The sequence below is a fragment of the Ruditapes philippinarum genome, unplaced genomic scaffold (genome assembly GCF_026571515.1).
Source record: "Ruditapes philippinarum isolate M1 unplaced genomic scaffold, ASM2657151v2 ctg770_1_1_1_1, whole genome shotgun sequence".
Classification (NCBI taxonomy): Eukaryota; Metazoa; Mollusca; class Bivalvia; order Venerida; family Veneridae; genus Ruditapes; species Ruditapes philippinarum.
In genome coordinates this window covers 95,936-121,422 of record NW_026859620.1, presented here as the reverse complement: position 1 = coordinate 121,422, position 25,487 = coordinate 95,936, and the positions used below count along the sequence as shown (strand labels likewise).

General features: G+C 33.0%; 2 protein-coding genes across 2 annotated transcripts; one reads left to right on the top strand and one right to left on the bottom strand.

Annotated features, from left to right (window-relative positions):
* Positions 1 to 1,147: 1,147 nt before the first annotated feature.
* On the bottom strand, positions 1,148 to 2,904 carry LOC132757254 (uncharacterized). Its single transcript, XM_060748473.1, has 3 exons — positions 2,705 to 2,904; positions 1,811 to 2,137; positions 1,148 to 1,402 (listed from the first exon to the last, which is right to left on the bottom strand). The coding sequence occupies exons 1-3, from the start codon at positions 2,795 to 2,797 to the stop codon at positions 1,283 to 1,285; spliced, it is 540 nt and encodes a 179-aa protein (XP_060604456.1). The 5' UTR covers positions 2,798 to 2,904; the 3' UTR covers positions 1,148 to 1,282.
* Positions 2,905 to 12,025: 9,121 nt separating this feature from the next.
* On the top strand, positions 12,026 to 24,720 carry LOC132757253 (carboxypeptidase Q-like). Its single transcript, XM_060748472.1, has 13 exons — positions 12,026 to 12,184; positions 13,687 to 13,803; positions 14,659 to 14,790; positions 15,264 to 15,325; positions 15,777 to 15,944; positions 16,917 to 17,081; positions 17,394 to 17,478; positions 18,096 to 18,199; positions 19,096 to 19,254; positions 19,428 to 19,472; positions 21,223 to 21,298; positions 21,901 to 22,080; positions 22,343 to 24,720. Exons 1-13 carry the CDS (start codon positions 12,154 to 12,156, stop codon positions 22,480 to 22,482), a joined length of 1,464 nt encoding a protein of 487 aa, XP_060604455.1. The 5' UTR covers positions 12,026 to 12,153; the 3' UTR covers positions 22,483 to 24,720.
* Positions 24,721 to 25,487: the final 767 nt, after the last annotated feature.

Here is a 25,487-nt window from a genome sequence, read left to right as displayed (position 1 = left end):
AGGGAAAGTCTTTCAAATTTTAATGTCAAAAAAGGAGAAAAATGTATATAATAAACAGAAAATTCAAGTTCTTTCTATAAATACATGATTTATTTTCATCTTGTGGCATGAAAATTACCATATTTCACTCGTGGCTACCGCCACTCTTGAAATATTTATTTTCATACCACTCGATGAAAATAAATCCTGTATTTATAGAAAAACTTGAATATCCTCTATGTAGTTATTATTTGTATTTCCTGTATTTACCCTGGTCCGTTTGATAATTAATGCTAGCCGGTGTTCAGCAGATTAAATACCGCATAGAATAATTGTCAGTTGATAAAATATTTTCTTTATCATCGATAATCATATTGTTTAAAGATCGGACGAGGGCGGTTTCAAATTGATACTATCAATCAACAATTGAATTAACTTAAATAACACTGTCCGTTTAGTGTCTAAATTACTCAAAAATCCCGATAAAGAGCGGAAAGTATGCGGTTATCGGACCTTTATACGGAGCATGGAGCGAATAGATGACCACTTTATATCTCGGGTCATCATCGTAAACAGAAAAATGGTTATGGTATATGATCCGCAGATATTGAACACTAAAAAGAGTACTTTCAGAAACAATGACGCTGGTAAAATGTTTCATTTATATTGCGACGTCACGAACGTTATTTTGTTTTTCATCATCAGCGTGCGCCGGATTGTGCACCCCTTGTGATTTGTAACTGTCATAGAATTGTTATTTGTAAACATATTGTATTGATTTTTTCACTGTTTATTAAGGACATATTTTCATATATGTCTCTTGTAAAATCATATACGCAAATTAAAAGATGTGAACAGTAGAGCCGCAGTCCACGAACTTTTTGAACAGCCCTCGTACGGTCCGACAGAGCCTTGCTTCCTTAAGAAAAGATGGGCCGCTGGGTCCGCGTTAGTCCATCACATAAGCCACAGCTAACACTGAGACTCGGACAAAGATGGGTTTATTCACATTTAAGATTGCGTTAAATGGAAGGTACAATGCCCCAATGCTCTCTCAGGAAAGAATGTATACCCGAATATGTGAGGCTATGAATATCACACACTGTCTTCGACTTCTACAATATTTAGCCTATAGAATTTAAGAAGAAAGTCCAAAATACAGATAAATACAACACTGAAATAAAGTTTTGAAAAAGTACCATTTTATTGTGGGTGTTTTTTTTCCACGGAAATTAACAGTTATAAATTTGAAAAATGAAATAAAACAAGAAAAATAACAATTCAAAAAATTTACAAATAACAATCAATGAAAATCAAATCGAGCTACAAAATAATTCTCCTCCTGTTCCATTATCAGCTGTATTGCGTCGTCCGTTTCTTTTCCTAGTCGTTTCATAAACTTCCAAAAGTCAGGCTCTTCTTCCTGAAAAGATATCAAAAATAAACATCACTATGTTTTGTTATTCCTTTGTGAAGGCTTTAATTAAATTTAAGAAGAAAAATATTTTGTTTGCTTTTTTAAAATAACGAGAATAGTGATTGTGTGTGTATTTTTCGTCGTTTTATCAGCGCTTTTAACGTTCTCTTTATCATTTTGATATATCAAAGCGGTACATGTGTGTTTATTTGTTTAGTTGCTTTTTAATTGCACAATAACAATCATATTGTTCTAATATATTGGACGGTTACTGTCAAAATATAAAAGAGCATATATTAAAAGTATAAGATCATATGATATAGTAACGTTCAAAAAACTTAAAAAAAAAACAATTATTTTGAGTATCTTTATTGCTATTAACTTAAAATACGTGTTTTATTCTATCTTAATTACCTCTTCGTACACACATCCTTCAGTATTAAACTCTTCGTCCACATGTCCTTCGGTACCGTTGTTTAATTCATTCCATAAAGCATCACTTTGAGCAATCGTCTCTGCCTCTCTTTGTACTCGTTCATGTTCTTCGCTTCCCGCCGCCAGTTTTTCTTGTTTCTGCTGATCTTTATAATTTAAATGGGCCTGCTGCACTAATCGATGCCATACAGTTGATGAACTGTTTTGTGATGGAAAGTTGTTGTTTTGAGGGGGTTGTGTGTACGAAGTCCTCGTAGAAAATGTTGGCATCGCCTCGTACCATATACCTCCGTACTTAAATAATTTCTGCAAATAAACAAAATGTTCGATTTACGGCGTTGATGTTTATAAAAAGACTTTCTATTTTTAGTTTAAAATTAATGCATTATTATAATCTATCAAAACTAAAATACCACGCCATACAAAATGTCTTCAAATAACATTTTGTCGCAACAGAAGGTCATTTTGTCTGTCCCACAAAATTGTAAACACTTGATTTCATGATAAAAAAAACGTAAACACCTTATATTAAAACATATGCTTGCATTTTAATAAAAATAAAATACGTTGATACATTGTATATTATTAACAATTTCGTAAAAACACACTTAAATATTTGTGCCCTAAATTAATAATAATAATAACTAAAACCGCCGACTTTTCAATGTTTCGGAGGAATTCTGTATTTAAAATGCAGTTTATTTGAAAACGAATTTAACTTCATCGATTTATGTTTCTTTATCCACAATTTTCTTATATTAAACCAATATATTTTCAAGAAAGAATAAAAGGCCTGAAAAGGAAGATTATTTCATTTTTATTATTCTAGCTCTATCACAATTTCACAATTATACAGATAAAAACAAAACTTACCCTATCGTGGATTGTTGTTTGTATCACTGGTCCACGATCACGCACGTATCCCATAGATGTAAATACATTTCTCTGGTCAAATATTGTGAACATTTTATTCCGTGTTGTACAAAGATTCGATATAAACTGCAACTAAGACAACGATGTCATAATGAAACGTCTTATTTGACGTCAACAATTAGGTTACGTCATAAAATATTACGTCATATACTTTAAAATAATGTATTGTTAAATATTTTGTAAAAATATCTCTTAAAATATTATAAGCAAAATATTTTGTAATTAATCCATTTTAAGCTGGACATTTTCGAAGAGTCATGTCGGCGTTGCCGTCTGCAAACTTTAACCTGGATCATAACATTTTAAGTTCTTGGTGTACTCTCTTCACACTTGGCTGGACAAGACCTTCAAGGAGACCAGTACCCTTTAATTCAAATGTCTTAATTTTGCTTGATTCTAAGCTCGCTTTTTTTCGAAAACAAGAGATTATTGTAACAAATTCATGGGTTGTTTGTCGTTGGGCCGTTTTGGGTTATTAAATTTTTAAGGGTTGCCTGACATTATTTGTCTTCAACATAATTTTGGCCATTTACCAAACCCTTTGGTACAATACCTTTAATTAGACCAGACTAAAATTGACCTTCATTCATAAATGGCCTAAACCTTCAAGGCCAAATGTCTAAATTTTGCTTGATTTTTGAAATTAGTGGCCATTACAGTGCGAATGCTCTTTTAAAATTTATTTACTTATCAATTTTGATCAATATAGATGTATATAAATTTGTATATGTATACGCATCTTTCAATGATTTATGAACTGACTGGTTGTTATTCCGTTTCAGTAAGTCTTATAATATATCTATATGTATATGAGTTTAACTGTTACAGTAACATTAATGCGAAAATGTTCTTGCTCTTAGAAAGCATAACAGACGAGTTAAATAAGTAATACCAGTACATTAGATAGTTATCTTGCAAATATGGGGAAGTGTTACGTTGGCACAGATGTGACAATTTTACGTTTTTATCTATCTCGTGCGCAGGAGAAAATTAAGTGGTGCGCACGAGATACTATGCCGAACGCACGAGTAACTAAGTCCTTGCCCGAGTTACTCATTCGTGTGCGCACGAGATAATTAAGTGGTGCACACGAGATAATTTATCGTGCGCAGGAGTTACTAAGTCATGCACAAAAATTTTATTAGATGTCATCTACTGATCAGGTGTAATGTCCATACAAGTTATATGGACCACGGCGTATTCCTTTCAAAGTTATTCATCAAACAAGGATTTTACATCAAGTGTCATGGTTACCTTGACCTTTGACCTTATGACCTCAAACACCAATATAGGTTATTTATGGGACATGGTTAATGTCCCTACCAAATAAAAAAAACATGGCTTATTCCTTCCTAAGTTATTCATCAGACAAGGATTTTACATGAAGTGTCATGATTACCTTGACCTTTGACCTTATGACCTCAAGTAATCTTCGGGCCATGGGCAATGTCCATAACAAATAAGATAAACCGAGGCTTATTCCTTCTGAAATTATCGTATAGTGAAGGTGAGAAGACCGTTAGTACGTTTATACTGATCAACTCTATCAAAGGATAGTCCCCACAAATGACTATAACTTATTCAAAATTAATGTCTCATTTATGGGCCGTGGACTGTTACCCAAAGGCATATATCAAGTTTAAAATGAATACCTTGGAATTGGTAAAATAGATCAGCCTGACTCTTGGTAAGATAGACCAGTCTGAATCTGTCCTAAAGCTACCCAGCGGTTATTCCTTTGTAGAACCATTGCGTACAACGAAGTTGTAAGGGTGGTATACTGGAATCAGCTTGTCAGGACGTCTCCCCGTCCGTCCGTCGGTTTTTCCTTGTCCGCCCAATTACTTGAGATTCCTTTGGCCCACAGTCTTCATATTTGGCATGAAGGTTAGTCATGATTAGAAGATGACCCTCTTTATTTTGGGGTCACTGGGTCATAGGTCAAGGTCACAGGGGCCTTGACTTTAAAAAGCTTGTCCGCCCAATAACTTGAGATTCCTTTGGGCCAGAGTCTTCATATTTGGCTTGGATGTTAGTCATGATTAGTAGATGACCTCTATTGATTTTGAGGTCACTGGGTCAAAGGTCAAGGTCACAGGGGCCTTGACTATAAAAACCTTGTCCGCCCAATAACTTGAGATTCCTTTGACCCACAGTCTTTATATTTGGCATGGAGGTTAGTCCTGATTAGTAGACGACCCCTATTGATTTTGATGTCACAGGGTCAAAGGTCAAAGTCACAGGGGCCTTGACTAAAAAAACCTTGTCCGCCCAATAACTCGAGATTCCTTTGACCCATACTCTTTATATTTGGCATGGAGGTTAGTCATGATTAGTAAATGACCTCTATTGATTTTGGGGTCACTGGGTCAAAGGTCACAGGGGCCTTGACTTTAAAAAGCTTGTCCACCAAATAACTTGAGATTCCTTTGACCCACAGTCTTCATATTTGGCTTTGAGATTAGTCATGATTAGTAGATGACTACTTTTGATTTTGAGGTCACTGGGTCAAAGGTCAAGGTCACAGGGGCCTTGACTTTAAAAAGCTTGTCCACCAAATAACTTGAGATTCCTTTGACCCACAGTGTCCATATTCGGCATGGAGGTTAGTCGTGATTAGTAGATGACCCCTATTGATTTTGAGGTCACTGGGTCAAAGGTCAAGGTCACAGGAGCCTTGACTTAAAAAAGCTTCTGACAAAGTGGTAAGCGGGGGTATTCACGCCATGACAGTGGCAGTTCTAGTTTAGCAAGTTTTTAGTAGTTTTTTTTTCAAATTAAGCACCTTTTATAGAGGAAAATTGTGGGACTACATGCAATTTCCATGGGAGCTTTTACGATTGCGTTAAATGCAAGATACAATGTCCCAATGCTCTCTCAGGAAAGAATGTATACCTAAATATGTGAGGCTATGAATAGTGCACACTGTCTTCGACTTCTACAATATTAAGCCTATAGAATATAAGAATAAATTCAAAATACAGATAAATACAACACTGGAATAAAGTTTTAAAAAAGTACTATTTTATTGTTGGTGTTTTTTTTTCACGGAAATTAACAATTATAACTTTAAAAAATAAAATAAAACAAGAAAAATAACAATTCAAAAAATTTACAAATAACAATCAATGAAAATCAAATCGAGCTACAAAATAATTCTCCTCCTGTTCCATTATCAGCTGTATTGCGTCGTCCGTTTCTTTTCCTAGTCGTTTCATGAACTCCCAAAATTCAGACTCTTCTTCCTGAAAAGATATCAAAAATAAACATCACTATGTTTTGTTATTCCTTTGTGAAGGCTTTAATTAAATTTAAGAAGAAAAATATTTTGTCTTGCTTTTTTAAAATAACGAGAATAGTGATTGTGTGTGTATTTTTCGTCGTTTTATCAGCGCTTTTAACGTTCTCTTTATCATTTTGATATATCAAAGCGGTACATGTGTGTTTATTTGTTTAGCTGCTTATTAATTGCACAATACCAATCATAATGTTCTAATATATTGGACGGTGAATGTCAAAATATAAAAGAGCATATATTAAAAGTATATATAAGATCATATGATATAGTAGCGTTCAAAAAACTTGAAAAACATTAATTTTGAGTATCTTTATTGCTATTTACTTAAAATACGTGTTTTATTCTATCTTAATTACCTCTTCGTACACACATCCTTCAGTCCACATATCCTTCGGTACCGTTGTTCAATTCATTCCATAAAGCATCACTTTCAGCAATCGTCTCTGCCTCTCTTTGTACTCGTTCATGTTCTTCGCTCTCCGCCGCAAGTTTTTCTTGTTTCTGCTGATCTTTAAAATCTAAATGGGCCTTGCCATACAGTTGATGGATTGTTTTGTGATGGAAAGTTGTTGTTTTGAGGGGGTTGTGTGTACGAAGTCCTCGTAGAAAATGTTGGCATCGCCTCTTACCATATACCTCCATACTTAAATAATTTCTGCAAATAAATAGAGGATATTCAAGTTTTTTCTATAAATACATGATTTATTTTCATCGAGTGGTATGAAAATAAATATTTCATGAGTGGCGGTAGCCACGAGTGAAATATGGTAATTTTCATGCCACAAGATGAAAATAAATCATGTATTTATAGAAAAAACTTGAATTTTCTGTTTATTATATACATTTTTCTCTTTTTTGCGATAAAATTTAAAAGACTTTCCCTTAAATTTTGTGTACTGGCAGAATTTAAAAGAAAGTAGTCCGGCAAGACACCAGTGAAAATACGGAAAATATGTTTCACTGCAGTGAAAAATAAATTTTTACAGTGAAAATACGGAAAATGAAAATACGCATTTTATTTCATCAATATTTCTCAATATTTCATTTAGAAGTATATAATAAACAAAATGTACGATTTACGGCGTTGATGTCTATAAACAGATATCATAAGCCTATTTATTTTTAGTTTAAAATTAATGCATTATTATAATCTATCAAAACTAATATAGCACGCCATATAAAATGTCTTTAAATAACATTTTGTCGCAACAGAAGGTCATTTTGTCTGTCCCACCAAATTGTTAACACTTGATTTCATGATAAAAAAATAAAGAAAGCCCAACACGGCAATATTAAAAATGTTGCAGGCTCGGTTTGATTTAGCCTGTTCATTGACGGTACTGGAAAGTGCAAGTTACCGTCCACGCCCCCTAGCACCGGCTTAAGCAGAATTCAACATTTAAAGATGAAATAGTAAAATTTTGAATTTAGAAACATCCACAGATGTGTTCAGGCCAAGACAAGTGTAAAAAAAAATATCCGTTTCTCATAAAAATTGCTGGATGCTTTTACGAACCATTTTAATCAAATTTAAACCGTCACTTCACAACTTCACACCAGCTCTATTTTACATGATTCGGAAATCCCATGTGTCCTTTAACAATGTATAACAATTGACCTAAACACCTTATATTAAAACATATGCTTGCATTTTAATAAAAATAAAAAACGTTGATACATTGTATATTTTTAACAATTTCGTAAAAACACTCTTAAATATTTATGTCCTAAATTAATAATAATAAAAACTAAAACCGCCGACTTTTCAATGTTTCGGTGGAATTCTGTATTTAAAATGCAGTTTATTTGAAAACGAATTTAACAACACCGATTTACAGTATGTTTCTTTATCCACAATTTTCTTTTATTAAACCAAAGCTTAGCTAAAGCCTATGTATTTTTTAGAAAGAAATAAACCTTAAAAAAATATTTTATTTTTTTATTATTCTAGCTCTATCATTATGTCACAATTATTTTGATTAAAACAACAACAACAACAACAACAACAGAACTTACCCTATCGTGGATTGTTGTTTGTATCACTGGTCCACGATCACGCACGTATCCCATAGATGTAAATATATTTCTCTGGTCAAATATTGTGAACATTTTTATTCCGTGTTGTACAAAGATTTGATATTTACTAGCAACTACGACAATTAAGTTACGTCATAAAATATTACGTCATATACTTTACTTGATTGTTATGATTTTTTTTCATTATTTATATGTCCTCTACTATGTAGTAATATATTATACAATGTATTAGTTGTAAAATATGACCATAGTTTATTTGACTCATAATTTGGTTAATCCTATAATCTGGAATCCCTTTTCATATTACACTACGTTTCGTCTTATGAACCATAAACCAGACTAGGCTATTTACCCTGTGGATTATTATTGCCAGATAAAAAATCAAGTCTTTTACCATGCAACCAGACTAATTATGCTTCAATTTTCGAATATTTTCGGGCCATGATCTTCCAGAACTTTACCTGCCGTACGTATTGATCAGAGTATGAAAATATACAAATTAAGTAAGACATGGTATAGACAGAACGGACAGCAGTTTTCAAAAAATGCTTGCTGCAACATCATGTGTTCCAGCAACAGACAATGATTGTTCAAAACACGCCGGAAGAGTCAAACTCTCCAATTTACTCGTTTAGTATTGAAAAAAGAGGAAAAAGAGAAAAAAAAAGAAAAATGCCGCTGATTGTCTGCTGTATTTTTTATAATGTCCACGTACGTAAAAAAAAAGTAAAATTGTCTTTTAAATCGGGAAACATTTTACCAGAAACAGTTGATCTTTTTATAGAGAAGATAAAGTCTATCCTGTTTTATAAATTCAATTATTATGATATCACTGATAGTGATTCTGTTTGTCAAAGTCATTTGTTATACATTGTTAAATGATACATGGGGTTTCAGAATCATGGAATCATGTAAATTAGAGCTGGTGAGAAGAACTTTGTGAAGTGACGGTTTAAATATGATTAAAATGGTTCGTAAAAGCATCCAGCAATTTTTATGAGAAACGGATATTTGTTTTACATTTGTCTTGGCCCGCAAAATACTAAGTTAGACCTACATTGTTCATATGTTACTCTGTTAATGGTCATTATATAAATATTTCACGGTAAGGCAAATTTTGATCAGATCAATTCAAGGAATTCCGTGATACATATTTAATGACGAATCTTGACACAATTACAGTCCACGCGGTACATAATTGTTGCAAACGGTATTGACATCTGACGATGTTGTCATGTGCCTTATATTGCCTTCAAGTTATTGCTCTGGCCAATCAGCAACTAAATGGGACTGGTGGGTAGTTATTGACATGCTCATAATAAAGGCATATATCACTTATATAATACTCTAACAAAAGGAAACTGAAGTCTGGCTGCCAGATTTTGATTATCGCTAGGTGACTTAAGTTGCCGTTAAGTCACTTTAAAACCTATTGAACTGGTTATTTTTACAATGAAATCGCAACCATGTTAAGTACTTAGCCGGATCTAATCAATGAATAAGTCACGGCAGTCTTCGGAAAAAAGGAATCAGTCTTTCCCGTTGGTATACATTTTTTATAGTTTTATATACACGGCTGCTGTCATATCATGAAGAAATCTTACCTTTTTCTCTAAAATATAATGCTTGCTGTATTATAAATTCGTTATAAAGATTGTTGACAGGTTATATGGCCGTATATAAACGGCTGTTTGCAATATAACCCTCGCCTAGCGGCTCGGGTTATATTTACAAGCAGCCATATAGGGCCATATAACCTGTCAACAATCTTATAACTAATAAGTTATAACATATTATATGTAGCGTTGAGCTGTGATGCTGCCTTCGGCTAGTAACAACATTTCCGACACATTAACAGTGCCTGTGCAACACATACTCCAGGATGGTTTGAATCTTTCAGAATTATAATATCCAAATCTTCTACAAGCTAACTACTGCGTATCATTATTTTTTGAAATATATCTAATACATGTAGTATGATTCTTTTGTCAAACTAACTAAACTAAGTTTCTAAATTGGATTTTTGTCTCAATGTGATTTTATGTAAATTTTCGCGGTTGCAGACATATCTCATCGTGAAACAATTCAAAATTCTTATCTTAATGACTCTATTTATGTTACAATTTGTATTTGGGTATTATTATAAACATGGGAGTCAGATTTTTATCCAATGACCTGAAAAAATTAAGGGGTGTCATCTACTGATCAGGTGCATTGTCCATACAGGTTTTATAAACCATGGCTTATTCCTTCTCCAGTTATTTATCAGGCAAGGATTTTACATGAAGTGTCATGGTTCCCTTGACCGTATGACCTGAAATATAAATATAGGTTATCTACAGGTAAGGCCCCCGCGATTACACGTTTGAACGGATTCGTTTCGATTTTCATTCATAAACGTTTACGATATTTTTTACCGTTTAATCGAAATGACCATGTTGTCTTACAAAATTTATTAACCATTGCCTGTGATCATGGATTTTATCAATTCTAGTGGTTTATTCCAAAGTAAAAAATTAAAAAAAAAATGGGTGTTTACAACCCTCCACACAGCATTACCGTGCAAAATTGCCCGTGACATAATACATTTTTGGTAAAAATTGGGGATAAAATGCAGAACATGTGTGCTGACTTAATCGTGATGAGAACTGCACATTCTTTATGTGTACATTTATCAAAAATAGAAAGTAAAATATGATTTGGCGACTCAAATACATGGTGTGTATAGTACATAGAGGTACCACCGTTTAAACGGTATCGGTTCGGTTCTTGGCTATCGTGTAAACGTTTACAAAAAATTGTAAACGTGGGAGCCTTATCTACAGGCCATGGACAATGTCCCTACCAAATAAAATAAACCAGGGTTTATTCCTTCTGAAGTTATCGTATAGATAACTAAATCTTTAGTCAGTAATTTTATTAAGTTAAAAAAATGTATATATAGTGATGTATATTGTATATTATGTATATATAGTGTATATATGTAATTTTATTGGTTAATTTTATCGTGCGTAACTCATGGCCACGACATAGTATCTCGTGCGCACCACTTTATTATCTCGTGAGCACGACTTAGTAACTGGTGGTAACGACCTAGTATCTCATGCGCACGAGATAGATAAAAACACGCACATCATGTCACCTTTTTGCCGCCCTACATTTGTCATAAGAATAGTGAAATAAGAAAGGGGCTAGACAAATATTAAAACATTGTAGCTGTACTAAATGTAAGCTACAAAAGAAGCAAATGGTGTTTGGATAGTACAATGACGAAACAATGTAGCATTATTATGGTCAATAACTAACGTTTTAGAAACTGTTAAAAGACACCAAAAATAAAATGTTTCCGAGCAGGGCCTTTCAAATATTTCCGAGGGTTATATGTTGGGTGGTTCCAATATTCCTACTTGAATAATGTTGAATCACCCTAAGGATATGTTGCCTGCTTTTTAAATTTGTCTTTTGACGTCTTATCTGTGATATGCAGGCTTCATAACCTCTGATCCCCTTTCAAAATTCCATTTTAATTAGTTCCGCCCATTGTTTTCTCGTTTAGGGCACACGCTTTTTATTACTTGGGGACCATACGCCGCTTTTCATGGAATGGCACGGAAGTGTCACATTGAAGGTTCCATGATAACCGCCGTATGAACGCATCTGCGGATGTTTCTAAATTCAAAATTTTACTATTTCATGTTTAAATGTTGAATTCTGCTTAAGCCGGTGCTAGGGGGCGTGGACGGTAACTTGCACTTTCCAGTACCGTCCATGAACAGGCTCAATCAAACCGAGCCTGCAACATTTTCAATTTTGTCGTGTTGGGCTTTCTTTAGGGATTCTGTATTTATCTATTAAATGAGAACGCTGTACGGTTCGTCACGAGTTACCGGTTACCGGATCACGTTTATCAGGTTTTATACACAATGTTGTGTGATGAAAAAGGGAGATAACTTCCATTTTTGTTTACATCTCAGCTGATCATGTGACACGAAAACCTGGGGAAGCAGGAATTTAATTCTTTTGCAAAACTGATTTCAGCTGAACAAAACACGCCATGGCTAGAACAAGCTTTGTTTTTATAATAAGTAAGAGTACTGTCTCGTTTTGTGTTGAAGGATTTAGTTGACATCTTTCTGATTTATCGCAATTTATGGAATATGTGGTAACTACTTGTGTACTGTACTGTATGAAACTTTAAAGTATCATGTTCTTTATTTTGTCCTACATTTTAATTGGGACTCCAAAAATAATTTATTTGAAACAAATGTTTGAAGTTGAATCTGAAATGACCCATATATGGCATTTTCAGATAATATACATGTATGATTTCATTTTTTATTTTTTTTATATATTTTTTTTTTTTACTTATGCCAGGGTCTCGAAATACCCTATCTGTGTACATGTATTCTTACTATTGTGTTTGAAGTTCTTATCCGAAGACTGCCGGATAGGGCCGATAACTCATAAGTTGCGATTGTCTATTTGAAAGACCCTGTTCAAGCATTTTAATTAATAGACTTTCAACTGCAAAAAAAATTATTTGAAATTGGTTATTTTATTTGGGACTCAATTAAAATGTAGGACAAAATAAAGAACACGATACAAGTTTCACGCAAATCTGTAAGGATCACTCTTATGGCCATCATGTGCTGCCTATCAAGTGCTAGGTACAAGGACATTAAATCTATATGTGTATTTTCTTCCTTGGTCTGCCTATCATACATCCACAGACTTTAATTGTCCATGTTACATCTCATCATGGTGGTCATAAGAGAGACCCATATTAATACAGTGTTAATTGATAATGTGGTGACTTCTAAATGTACATATTTACTTAAAGCAATTTTAAACATACTTTTTATCTTTGGGTCAAAATATGGTTTACTAAGGGCAATCAAAGTACTGTAATGCAGATTAGCTTGCTATCATTCACTTAAATTCCCCATATAACATATTTATAAATATAAAGCTAGGGTGTTGCACTTGTTTACTAGATTATATATTTCTGTGAACTTTTAAAAATGAAAAGAATTTTAGAAAGGACATTAAAAGGACTTTAAAAGAGACATTAAATGTTGCATCTTAACTTTAAAGAGAACATGTCCATCAAAGTTTCGCTTAGTTATCAAAGACAATAACATTTGGATGAATCTGCACAATGTAATTGTTTATACGTGGTGCTGCATATGCAAATAAGCACATGTTAGGATAACTGTGCAGTACTTATTTTGAAAATTTCCCTGAAAAAAATGATTGGTTTTGTCCAGAATAAAAGATGTACAAGTCCATTTAAGATATTTAGGGAAGAGTCAAGTTGTTTCGTCATCCTTGGTAAGCTGCTTGTTAGGAGTGTATGAATTAATAATGCATCTAAGATCAATTCACTACTACAGCTCACAGTATACATGTATAAATATTATATCTTTTGATTTTATCAAACATTCATGATCATCTGAACAGTTGAAATATTATGAGTAGCTGACAATAAACTTCAAACAAAACTATTTAATAAAATCGAATTTAATATTTAATAAAATAGAAATTAAGAAACATGTATTAAACATGCTAGTATATATTCTTTTTTCAGGTATAGTGTTGATGTCAACCACCTGCAGCATTGTCAGTGGTTATTTACTAAACTCAAACTTCAGTAATACAGTGTTTGACTATGACAAAATCAAGAAAGAAGTTGCAAGCTATAAAGGTAAAATATAGATTTTTTTTCAAGCAGGGCCCTTCATCAATGTCTTTTTATGTGTCCAGAAAAATTTCAGACATATAAAATGATGCCCTTGTTGTCCATTTGTCTGTCCATCTCTAAGCAATTTCTTGTTTGCTCTGTATCTCTTGAACAGATAGAAGGAAATTGAAATTATTTGGAAGTTATGTTAACCATAATGAGAAAATGTACAGAAAGCAAATTTGATTTGGAGAAGGGAATAAACTGTTTAAGGGAACTAACTGCTTAAAATGCAAACTTACATTTAAGTGTCATATATACATGTACATTCACACTCAAGTTGAAACTGTGAATGAATAATAGGAATAACAATTTTTAAAGTTCTAACAATTACTAACAGAGAAAGAGAAATGTCTTTATATTTTGCCAAGTTATACATAATTTCTGTGTAGGTAATGCCTTAGGCTAAGTTAAATCACTTAATTTGATTTATAGATAGCAATACCAATTGTCAGTAATTAAGGTCTGTGGCAGTAAATTTAAAATTATTAGAACAATTTTTATTTTTTCATGAAAATTTACAAATATTTAGAGGCATCCTCTAGGTGTGAATTAAAACAGATCAAAATTAAGAACATTATTTAGGCTGGGACATAATACAGTAAACTCTGCTTAAAATGCTATTCAGGGGACCGCCAAAGTTATAGTGTTATATCTGGATTTCATTACATGTATATCGAGAGCTAACCAATTTGAAAACAAGAGTCGGGACCATGGCAACCACATCATTATAAACGGTATATTTTATTACAAGCAATACCAATATAAGTCAAGTTTACTGTATATTTTTATTTTAATTTTTGTGTGTGTTATTTTTAGATGTTGCCAATCAAATTATAAATCTCTCAGTGTATGGTGCAGCGCAAAATCAGTCTTACAATAGATTAGCAGCTCTTGCAGACAAGTTTGGGCCAAGACTTGCCGGCTCACAGACCCTTGAAGATGCCATTGGTTTGTATATACTGTATTGATTTATTTCTTGAGTAGTTTCTATATTCTTTGGGGAGGTGAACTTTCTCTGCGACAATTAATCTTGGATATCAAGTCTTATGATCATTTGTGTATCTCGAGTGATTCAGAAAGCATTGTGAGATTAGTAGTCAGAAAACTGGTTTGATTGATCTCCCTGCCAAGATATGACTAAAAAATAAAATCTGTTAAAATTCACATTTAAAAACAGACAAACAAGCAAACAAATTTGTATGAAAATGATAAAACAGGTTTATAAGTTTAAAGAGTAGTTGTAGATATATATTATATGCAATTTCTTTTATTGGCATAATATATGCACCTTGTGATGGATATTCGAAGTGGCAATTTGTGCTGATATTGTGTTTTTATGAATAAAATTTGCATACTGTAAGAATTTTATGTTGTTAATGCTGTTTATATTGCTGTGACATGAATGGTATTTTATATTACAGACTACATGTTAGACCAGTTGAAGGCAGATGCTCTAGAAAACGTTCATGGTGAAGAAGCCGTGGTAGGTTTAAATATGTAAAACTCTCTTAAACATGCTATTACATGTATTTCATTAATATCATACATACAAATACTGTGAGTTTCTTTTTGAAACTTATATCAGTTGGCACAGATCCAGGAATTTTTCTAGAGGGGTCACACAATTTTAACAGTGGATACTGTAATGCATATTCCAGAGTGGGTTACTAGTTTTCCTGGAGTTGTCTTGAGTTATCTCATTTGCATGATATTGCACACAAAAAAAAAAGTTATTATTATGACCTTGATGTGTTATTATATTTTGGGCATAATAGCTGGATTTTAGGGAGATCATGACCCCCTACCCACCAACCTCTGGATCCATGCATGTATTTGGAATATTAACTAACATTTTTGTAGTTCAGGAACCAATTTTCAAACAACATGTATATGAAATGACAAATAATGTAAGGTTCTATATATGTTTTGACTAGATACCTCATTGGGTAAGAGGAGAGGAGTCGGCTACCATGTTAAAGCCTAGACTACACAAGCTGCCCATGTTGGGGCTCGGATACAGTATTGGTACAGGGCCACAGGGGATTACAGCTGAGGTCATTGTTGTTAGGTCATTTGATGAATTGAAGGCCAGAAGATCTGAGGTACTGTTTATTAAAGCTTGTATTCTGTATATGATGAGGAATTATTCTAAGATCTTTAAACTTTGGTTAGCTGACATTACTTAAGATTACAGGAACAGAATAAATTTTAGCTTGACTTTATAAAATGCAGCTTTGCTGACCCTCTCATCCAGAGATGTTTCTATTGACTAAAAACACTTTGTTACAGTTTTGCATGCTGTTATTTGTCTTATTGATTACTAAAGGTATTCATTTGAAATTTCAAACATGTCTTTGAAGTTATAAATTATAGGTCTTGTAACTCTAGAATGGATTGTTACTGAGTTACTGCTCCTTTTGAGCATTGGCTATTCCCGGTTAAAGTTTTGCATGTAGCTTTAAAGTGTATAAAGCTTTATATCTGATGCAAACATTTATGTTTGAATTTTAAAGATGTATACTTCCAAAATGCTTGTATGCAATAAATATGGTAATTTACTGCCTTAAAAGCGAATGGTGCATGCACAAAATCATGGCTAAATGTAAAAACCCTACTTAAAATAGCAAAATAATATTTTGTTCCTTTTTATGTACATTATTCATGTGTATTAAATAACAGAGACAATTTATGTAACAACATTTTTGGGAATCAACCATATAATAATGGAACCAATATAATTTTACTGTTGATAAATTCTATTAAAATATTTCAAGAGATATAGATTTATACCCTTTAATCTACAGTGCTTAAAACTGTTGATGTCCCTGATACAAGTTGGTGAAAATTCTATAATTGATTATTGGTACTTATTTGTATATGTATGAGCAAAGATAATAAGCTGTAAAATTCTTACACGATGAAGTATGGATAAGTGGATAAAAAGATTCCACTTAGATAAGCCGTAAATTTATTACATTTTTATGATTATATTAGGTTTTATTTGATAGAATTAGTTTAAATGTGTAAAACTGCTAATTTTCTAGTGATGGTTGATATAATTTATATATATTCAGGTGCCAGGAAAGATTGTGGTGTATAACAACAAATACATAAGTTACGGTGTATCCGTGGCATACCGCGCTCAAGGAGCAGCAAAAGCGGCAGAACTGGGGGCTGTCGCATCCTTGATCCGTAGTGTTACACCTCTATCTGTAGACAGTCCACATACAGGCATGCAGGTAAAGTAAAATATTCGCCATAGACTTCGAAAAATCTGGTAATGTCAATGCACTCAATGTCTGATTAGCACTTAAATACAGCATGGAACACGCAAGGTTAGCCAAAATAATCTTTCCTATTTTAGCGCCATATGACCAAAACTGTGTTGATGCACCTTAAAACCAAACACACAAAAAAACAACAGTAATGCTGCAACATCCCCATTTGACTATAAACCAATAAAAATATTTGATATTTCTGTAACGGAAAGTTTTAACTTCAAGATACATATTGTTTATAACTGATTAATGTATTATTATTTGCCTATAAAGGACTACCAGAATGGTGTAAAGAAGATACCTACTGCCTGTATTACTGTAGAAGATGCTGAAATGATGTGGAGAATGGCTCAGAGAGGTAACTTCACAAAGTATATTTTATCTCCCCCTTCCTCATTATGCCTTTTGGAGTAGAAAAACAATTTTTACCCTTTACCTGTTCAATTCTTTATAAAATGGACTTGGCCAATTTTCATTTTGGAACTGTCCATTATCAATTTTGGGGATATCGAGAAGAAATGTTGAAGTTAGTCAAACTACAGTGTAGGGCCTGGTCAGATTGCATGGATGTGCAGGTTGGCCTAGTTTTAAACTGTTGGTTGAAGCTAATCACTTTCATATCCAGCAGGGAAAGGGTTAAAAGAATTTTAGGGTAAAAAGGAGTGTATTGTCTGTTTTTTTGGTTACATAACTAAATATGTCTTCTTTTTTAAAAATTGGATTGTATTTAAATATTTACATTGAACTTTATTTTATATACAGTGAGTCTTCAAACGATGTTGGTTTCTTTCAGATTGCAAGTGTTGTGTGGCAAAATAATCTACTGTTTTTATATGTTTTTAGTAACAGTACCTTAATGATTCTATAAGAAATCAATCTATTTTACTGCCAAAATTAATGACATTATTACTTACATTGATTTTCTGTAAAAATCTTAGTTTAAAAGATTTTTTTGATATTCTCCATTAAAATTAGGTGAGAAGATTGAAGTATTTTTGAACATGTCTGCGTATAATTACCCACCAACAAGATCACGAAATACTGTAGCTGAAATAAAAGGAAGTACTTATCCAGAACAGGTAAGATATTGGCCAGATGGTGACTTTGTTTATGGATCCCATTATAAGAAGAGAGTTAGAGATTCTGCCACCATTTCACCTTACAATTAAAGGGACTCAGCTGAGGTTTTTTTGACATGACGAGACTGGAAATATTTTTTCGAACTAATGTTCTATTTCATATAGGTCAAGACCAATAACTTATGTGCACAATTTCAGATCATTCGCTCACTCCATTTTCCATTAATTATTATTATAATTATTCTAATTGTAAAAATTACCCAAAATTTTAATGCTTTTCACTCAAATCAAGCTAAAATAGCACAAAAATATGATTGTTAATTTATTTCTGAGTATATTCTTAATTATCTTTTGCATATCTTCTGGTTTTCAGTACCCTATAATTGTGTCTGAAATTATAATGTTTTAGACTTTTGGACCTCAGTGGAGTTCCTTTAAGAAATAAAGAAGCATAGACCGAGTTATCATTTACAAATTAATATATCATACTTATATTTGCTCCTGCTTAGCACAGTAATGAGAGTATCAGTTTAGGAAGCCAGGGGCAATTTTGTTTGATCCTTGGGTATGATGTAATTTCTCTGTGACAATTGAACTCGGATATTGACTGTCGTGTAATGGTCTATCACTGATGATTGAGAAATCTTAATCAAGTAGGATGAATAAGTTGGTCGCTTGCTGAGAAATTGGTTACACACAAACAAACAATAATTTACCTGTGGAAGAATATAAATGCTCCAGACACATGGTGTCTCTATTTAACTGAAAAACTGATAAAAGGCTTAAATTCATACAAATGTACAAGCAGACTTTAAGATTTATGATATAAATAGACAATAGTGATTAGTTGCAAGATAAATATTATTTAAAAGTATGATTTTCATAATGTATGGCAGGTTGTTCTTGTCAGTGGACATCTTGACAGTTGGGATGTTGGTCAAGGTGCTATGGACGATGGGGGCGGAGCATTTATTTCATGGCAGGCCCTTTCATTGGTCAGACAGCTTGGACTGAGACCTAAGCGAACTCTGAGAATGGTCTTGTGGACAGCTGAGGTGAGTGCAGTGTTCTGTACTCTGTGTCTTTAATATTTAGTATTTTATTTCAAATCTTATCTGATTTCACATTGTTATATGGCTTGTTATATGGCTTCCTAACGTATTCTTTCTTAAACTTGAAAATTGATTTTAATCATGAAAACATACAACTTTCATGTTTTACCTTTCAGGAATTTGGTGGTGTTGGAGCACAGTCTTATTATGATCAACATAAGGTATACTTAACCCTCTAAATTTGTATGTTAACATGGTTCTGTTTTGCTTTGAAAATTAAACCATCCATTATTAATATGAAATAATAATAATAATAATAATAAAGACTTTATTTAAAGAAAGAAGTTTAGTATCAAAATGTTACACTTTGCAGCCACAGTAAAGAAATTGGCCAGACTGCACATTGATCCACAAATATTCTCACTGGTCTCACCTGCAAAAATATCCAGGTTTGTCTCTCTTGCACAAATATTCAGACTTGTCTCTCCTGTACAAATATTCAGACTTGTCACAACTGCAAAAATATTCAGACTGATCTCATCTGCACATATATTCAGACTTGTCTCATCTGCACAAATATTCAGGCATTCTCACATGCACAGATATTTAGACTTGCCTCACCTGCACAGATATTCAGATTGGTCTCACCTGCACAAATATTCAGGCTAGATTCAACTGCACAAATATTATTCATACGGCACTTCTTGTTTCACCTGCACAAATATTCATACTTGTGGCACCTGCACAAATATTCAGGCTTGTCTCACCTTCACAAATATTCAGGCTCGTCTCACCTGCACAAATATTCAGGCTTGTCTCACCTTGTTGTCACCTGCACAAATATTCAGGCTTGTCTCACCTTCACAAATATTCAGGCTCGTCTCGGCTGCACCAATACATGAAATATTCATACTATAGACTTGTCACACCTGCACAAATAATCAGATTGTTTTCACCTGCACAAATATTAACTCTTGTCACACCTGCACAAATATTAAAGCTCATCTCACCTGCACAGATATTCAGGCTTGTCTCACTTGCACAAATATTCATACTTGTCTCACCTGCACAAATATTCATACTTGTCTCACCTGCACAGATATTTAGGCTGGTCTCACCTGCAAAGATATTTAGGCTGGTCTTACATGCACAAATATTCAAGCTTGTCTCACCTGCATAAAATATCCAGACTGATCTCACCTGCACAAATATTAAGGATGGTCTCACATGGCTTGTCTCACCTTCACAAATATTCAGGCTGGTCTCACCTGCTGGTCACACCTGTACAAATATTCAGGCGGGTCCCACCTGCTGGTCGCACCTACACAAGTATTCAGGTTTGTTTCACATGCATAAAATATACAGGCTTGCCTCGCCTGGCATGTCCCACCTTCACAAATATTTAGGCTTGTCCTACCTGCGAGAATATTTAGGCTTGCCTCAGCAGCACAGATATTCAGGCTGATCTAACTTGCTTAAATACTCAGGTTTGTCAGATTCTGAATTAGTTGTATTGATAAGATATTGCCATTATAATCAGTTAAGAATGGTTTTGTGAGGGTCAGGGCCTTGAATTAGTTAAAACTTATTTTCACTTTAATCTTCAGGCATGCCTCATTTAGATGGCTAGCTTTTCATTTTAAATCCCTCTAAATTTCAAGTACATTGTATATTTTAAGTCTTCCTCTAAATAAAAACTGACAACTTACTTAAGTTACCTGCTCAAATATTCAGTCTAGTCTCATCTGCCTAAAAAATTTGGCTGTTGTGATGTTCTAGAAAGGTTAAATCATGTTGTGAAATCTTTCTTTTGGAAGAATTTTTACTGTTGTTATAAAGTAGGTATTGCTGTAGAGATGGTCATTCTGCAGAGGTCACACTGTATATGTCATGTACATGTAGGTATAACATTAACAAATGTTATCTTCCATGGGGAAATTTTTATTTGGGTTATACAATTTTATGTTTCAGTTGGATGTCAACAATTATGATTTAGTTATGGAATCTGATATTGGTACATTTACACCTACAGGGATAGATTTTACTGGTATGTTAAAATTCAATGAAAAAATGCTTGGCAATTTAAATGTTTGTGTTTTATTTCTAATGCTGTTCTTTTTCCAATAGTCAAGATGCACTTCTTTCATCCTACTGAATTTATGTAATGAACTTTTATAAATATGAATAAATTTTAAATGATGAATTGTAAGTTAAGGAATATGATAAGAAAATACTGAAATTGGTCTTTCAATTTTCAAGACCGATCCTACATTTTCAAGAACTTATCTTCCATTTTCCAAGCTTGGTCTTCTACTTTCCAAGCCTTGTCACACAATTTGTAAGACAAAAATTACCGTTTTCAATAATGGTGTTTCCATTTTCCAAGAATGGTCATCCATTTTTGGAGTCAAGTTGAACAATATACAAGACAGAAATTGCAAGACTGGTCTTTCCATTTTCCAAGCCTGGTCATGCAATTTATGAGACTGATATTTTATTTTCCAACACTTATCTTACATTTTGGTCTACAATATTTTGGAGACTGGTCTTACATTTCTCAAGAATGGTCTTACATTTTTCAAGACTGATCAAAACTGTATATTTAATACCACTATTACCAATATTAAAATGTAACATTTACTTCCATAGGTAGTGCTAATGCCAATAAAGTTATGACAGAAGTTTTGAAGCTGCTGGCACCTATAAATGCCTCAATATTAGATGGTGGTGGTGAAGGCACAGATATATCTCCATGGATGAATGCTGGGGTGCCGGGTGCGAGTCTCAAAAATGAAAATGATAAATATTTTTATTTTCATCATACAAATGGTAAGGGTTACGTAATTTTTTAACTATTTTTACATAATAGGCAATGCTGTCTTTTATTATATACAGATTACAATTATAGATCATTGATATGAATCATCAGGATGGTCTCTTGGCTGTATACTAGTACCACAATCGGTTTTACAACACAAACTGATTTGACTGGTTTCTTAAATCTTGATAATCATTCATAACATGCATAGTTTAAAAAGTAATATTTCTTATAATGACAAGTATTTACACTGCGAGGTTTACATTATAACAGGTGACACCATGACTGTGCAAGACCCAGTACAGATGAACCTGTGTGCGGCAGTTTGGGCGGTCACAGCGTACGTCGTAGCCGACCTGGATGATATGTTACCACGAGATAAAAATGTACATATAAGTCTCTCACAGCATTGAATAGTGCCTTTATACCTTTATATGTTTAGTAATATTAAATTTATATATGAACTGGAAAATTCAATCATTTTACATTTTATAAAATTGATAACTGCTATAATGTTAAAGACAACAGTTGTAGATTGTTTAAGAATTATGGAAGTTAAAGATTTTAACATAAATGATATATAGACAAATGAAAATGTGTTTTATTCTGAAAAACCTATCATATCTTTTTACATAGAACATTCCAAAATTAGGATAAATGGTAAATATAATTCTGTTTTACTTGATTATGAAAATTAATGTTTTTTAACATATCAGCTTTTTTATTTTGAGAATTTTGTATTTTTTCATAGCATTGCTATTTTGTTAATGAGAAATGTGTTGGAATTTGATTGGACTTTTAAAAATTTCATCATATATGAACATGATGGCATAAATTATCTAAACAATATAATCAGAATTATAACTTTTAACCTCCTGGGCCGTGGGGAGGTGATAAGATTTCAATGCAGTCTTACCAGCCTCTTTATTTCTTCTTGATATTCCCAAAATTGATAATAGACAGCTAAAAATGGAAGCTGCACATATCTATAAAGAATTCAGGTTAAACTAGAGCAGAGTTGATTAATTCCAATTTACACTAGTGTATTATTGTCATATTTCTTTTTAAGAGTATTTTTGTCATTTTTTTAGGGGAATTATTGTCACGTTTTTTAGGAGTATCATTGTCATATTAATTACATAGTATTAATTTATTTTTTTTGCTAGTCGCATTTGCATGACAATTTTTGCTACATAACTACAGGTTCTAACCCTTATTACCAGCATTCTTAATGAATTTGGTTTAAACATATTTAGTTTAAACAATATTTTATTAATAATCCACACATTTACATAATAAATTACATAAAATAAAATTTACGGATTGAGTAGGAAGCTTGTAAAGCTTTTTTGAAAACTCTCTCCGTTAAACATATTTATTTAAGCTTGATTGTGAAACAAGCTTTTGCTATATACATGTACTTATATTAATCACTTAAAGTGACATTTTTTGAGTATGCTTCCTGGAACCAACCAGTACTGGTATCATATGAAGAAACATGGTTGTGACCTGATTTGGGCTGAAACCCATGAGTTGAGAGGCAGACACCTTAACCACTAGGCCACTGCTCCCCTTGTATTGTTTCATGAAGTGTTTAATTATGGTTTATGTATTTTTTTCGATTATTTTAGTGTACATTTTATCATATGAATTACTTGAAATGCTGACAAAGAAATTGATTTGAATTTCATTTTAATAAGAGATAAAAAGACTGAGTAATGATATAAAAGATAATCAAACAAAGTATAGTATGTTTTAATGTAATAATGTAATGTTTATCATTTTCACGTACTTTTTGCAATTGTTTTCTTATATTATGTGTTTTATGTGTGTTATAAATATTTTGGACATAGCATATAGGAGAAATTTGGTGCTGTGTGCAGGGGTGTGACAGGGAATGGGGATGTATTGGTATTGCATCCTGTCAGGGACCTATTTACATGTATACAGATCTTGATTCTTTCAGGGAATTAGGATTTATTTGATAAAAGAAACTTTAGTTTAAATGTTTACACAGAAGATGCTATATATACTGTATTCAACACTACTATCACATCATCTAAATACATTGGCCATAGCTTAAAGGTCAAGGTCTTTCCTGGGTATCACTTAGGCCTAATGGTTTCTCATGCATCATAATTGACTAATTACCTTCGTCTTAAGGTAATCCGTGAGGGAGCTTACGATAGGGTCGATGGTTCTACTCCGTGTCCAGTCGTGTCTGCATTACGCACAAAATATTGCCATATACAGTAACCTTTACAGTGTCGGTGGGATTGAAAATCAAACAAAAGTAATGAAACAAACACAGAGTTGTTCTTTATATTAAGGTATATTATTTATGTAACTTTACCTGACTATATTCGTTTAATGGACATTTCCTGATTGTCCTGCCTGACATTTGGTTCTTACCATACTGTAGATTGAAAGAACATAAGCAGACGACCGTAGAGTCTAGTCTGACTTCATGGTAAACTAATACATTGTAGTTTTCATTGTACATGTACATTGTAATATATTAAAGTGACAATTAATAAATATACTGAGTATATTAACCTGAAGAAAAAAAACAGCTGATCAAATATTTCTTGTTTTTGTTTTATACAGAAAAATATTCAGTGTTGCTTTATTTTAATAAAGAGAACTTTCTATTACTTTGTTGACTCTTTTTTTTTTGGTATATGCCCGCCCGATTATAGCTCAACAGGAAAAGCGTCGTATTATTAATCCAGGGTAGCTGGTTCGATCCTCGCACGAGACGTAATTTCTCTGTGACTATTAATTTCTGGCGGCTATTTGTCTCACGTGCAGCTGATTTGGAAATTATTTGAGATTTTAGCAGCCGGTCACTAGCGGTGCAGCTGATTTAGGAAAGCCGTGGTTAGGTTGAGACAGGCCGAGGTATGACCAAAAACGTGTTATAATCGGCGTAAGTTTTTTTTCAGAAGACATCTAGCTTTTACCATTTTTTAAAACGATTTTACAATAATGATTAGAAGCTGGGTTAATATTGAGCAGACGACAATAAAGAGACTGGTTTCCGTACGTTTAAAATTTATGGTACATGGTATTGTCATATTGATCAAAATGTATTCAATTGTAAATAAAACAGCTGACCAAATATTTTATTTTGATTTTAAACAGAAAATCAAGGAGTTCTATATATAACAATAAAAGTCTCTGAGAACATATTTAGTTTTTCACTGCCCATTAATTTATATTACTACCCATATTTACTAAGATTTTCCAAGTGCTAGAATCACTGACATTTTGCTCATTAAGTCAATACAGTAACGTAAAATATTATTGCCATTTAATGCGAATTTATATGGCCGAGTGATTGGATTGAAATCGTAGACTCCAATCCACTTGCCCCTCACCGCTATGGGTTCAAATCCCGGCATGACATACAGGAACT

Excerpts from the sequence above, each read along its gene's own strand:
- LOC132757253 (XM_060748472.1), top strand. The coding sequence starts at position 12,154 with ATGGCTAGAACAAGCTTTGTTTTTATAATAA. Across the intron at positions 13,804-14,658 it reads AGAAGTTGCAAGCTATAAAG|ATGTTGCCAATCAAATTATA; the intron begins GTAAAATATAGA and ends TGTTATTTTTAG. Across the intron at positions 15,945-16,916 it reads TGAAGGCCAGAAGATCTGAG|GTGCCAGGAAAGATTGTGGT; the intron begins GTACTGTTTATT and ends ATATATATTCAG.
- LOC132757254 (XM_060748473.1), bottom strand. The coding sequence starts at position 2,797 with ATGTTCACAATATTTGACCAGAGAAATGTATTTACATCTATGGGATAC. Across the intron at positions 2,138-2,704 it reads AAACAACAATCCACGATAGG|AAATTATTTAAGTACGGAGG; the intron begins GTAAGTTTTGTT and ends GTTTATTTGCAG. Across the intron at positions 1,403-1,810 it reads AAGGATGTGTGTACGAAGAG|GAAGAAGAGCCTGACTTTTG; the intron begins GTAATTAAGATA and ends ATATCTTTTCAG.